Raw genomic sequence first — 1,815 nt, forward strand, 5'->3', positions numbered from 1 at the left:
GGGGGCCCCCCCCCTCCCCCCCCCCCCCCCGCAGGGCTGCGGCCTGGAGCTCAACGACGAAGACGGCCACCGCTGCTACCCCCTGGAAGACCACCTCTTCTGTCACTCCTGCCACGTCAAGAGACTGGAGAAGAGCCCCTCCCCTGCAGCTCTCCACCAGCACCGCTTCTAGCCAGAGCCTCTTCCCGACCTCGCGGTGGCCTCGGGAAGCCAGCGTTGCAAAGCCAGACGTCTGCCTGCTAATTCCGGTGGCCCCCGGCGTGGGAGGGCGGGGTGGGGACAGGCAGGTAAGTTCCTGCCGATGCGCGGGGCGCCTCTCCTTCAGCCGGGGAGGTGAGCCCTCCCTGCCCGGTAGGTGCCACTTTCCCAGTGCCTTTCTCCGCCGCCCCGCCCTCACCGGCTTACTCAGGAAGACACTCTAGCAGGTGTTCGGTGCGTGACACCCCGAGGACCCTCCCGCCCCTCTGGGAACAGTCCGTGCCTTAGAGGGAAAAGCTGGCACTGAGCGAACTTCACAGCGTCCTCTGGGGATCGCTCTGCTGCCAGTCCATTCGGCCCCTTCCGTGGCCCGTTCAGAAAACACCCGCACCAGCACCAGCCCCCGCTCCCCACGTCCATGCACACAACGTGAGTGCAGCCTGCACCCCGACACGCGCACACACGGCATTATTTAAGACTTCTTTCTGCCCCAGAGACTCCGCTCTTCTGTCGAGTGGCTGCATATTTTAATTGCGTTGTGGCAAGAGGGAACCGTGACCCATGCTCCGTGCCCGAGGGAGAATTCCCTTGGGAAACCGGAGCCGAGTTTCGGACCAAGCGAGCCGGCCTCGCCTCCCCGTACGCCGACAGAGTTTTGGGTCTTCCTGCAACCCTCCCTCGCTGCCAGGCAGCTGGGAGCCCGGGCGGACGTTTGTCCCGATCGACAGCAGAGCGTGTCTGGGACGAGAGGCGCCCGGCGTCCTTTGTCTTCCTGTTTGCACTGTCCTTCTCTGGAGCTCTCGAGAGTCTGGGACTTTGGAGTCGCTCCCGCAGAGGCAAGTCTCAGGATCCCACGTGGGGACAGCTCTGCCTGTCGCAACGCATTTCACAGGGGGTTCGGGGAAGTCTTGCCCACGTGCTGAGAGCCGGCCCCTCGTACACGCGGAGACTGTGTGTGTGTGTGTGTGTGTGTGTGTGTGTGTGGCATCTCTAGCCAGCACGAGACGGAGTGCCACAGGAACACTCACCATATTCGTTCTCCACGGGCATGGGCCGCAAAGAAACCCACAGAAGGTCCACCGCTTCGGTCTGTTTCTTTTCTTGTTTTTCATAGTTTTTCTTCCGCTTTCAATCTTCCACATGCACGAAATACCTCACAGATCAGGGCTTCGCCAAACTGCAGGAGGAGGGACTCGGCCGTCCCGCCGAGCTCGGTGATGCCTTCGTGGGTGCGGGAGGCACCTCCGGTCAGGGCGCTGCGGTCTTAGCTGAAGGTCGGCTGAGGGTGGATCCGGCCGCACGGGGGCGCTACTGCCTGCTGCGTTTCATCAAGCCGGTGCCCCCGGTGGCCAGGGCGGAGCGAGGGCCGCAGCGCGCAGGACTTCAAGGCCGCCTCTGCGCTGCGGAAGCACGGAAGCACGGTTGGTGGCCCTGCGGGTCACCCTCCTGAGGCGGACGTCAGTCTGCCTGGTGTTGCAATGAGAAGATGGTGTAAAAGACTTAGAAAAGAAGGTTGCCTGCCGTCTGCCCCCTCAGCCCGTGGGGAGGGGTGTGGCTGCGGGAGGGCGGCGGTCGTGCCTCTGCTGCCAGCCGGTCTGGGAGCATTGCCCTGGCATC

General features: G+C 63.8%; 1 protein-coding gene across 2 annotated transcripts in view; it reads left to right on the top strand.

Moving 5' to 3' along the window:
* Positions 1-1,809, top strand: part of LIMD1 (LIM domain containing 1) — a 66,754-nt gene extending 64,945 nt beyond the window's left edge. For both annotated transcript variants that reach the window (XM_077777158.1, XM_077777159.1), the window contains one exon: positions 35-1,809. In XM_077777158.1, the coding sequence (XP_077633284.1) occupies positions 35-172 (138 nt within the window). In that variant the 3' untranslated portion in view covers positions 173-1,809. The remainder of the gene's footprint in view (positions 1-34) is intronic.
* Positions 1,810-1,815: the final 6 nt, after the last annotated feature.

This window comes from Crocuta crocuta, unplaced genomic scaffold (genome assembly GCF_008692635.1).
Source record: "Crocuta crocuta isolate KB4526 unplaced genomic scaffold, BGI_CrCroc_1.0 scaffold77, whole genome shotgun sequence".
Lineage (NCBI taxonomy): Eukaryota > Metazoa > Chordata > Mammalia > Carnivora > Hyaenidae > Crocuta > Crocuta crocuta.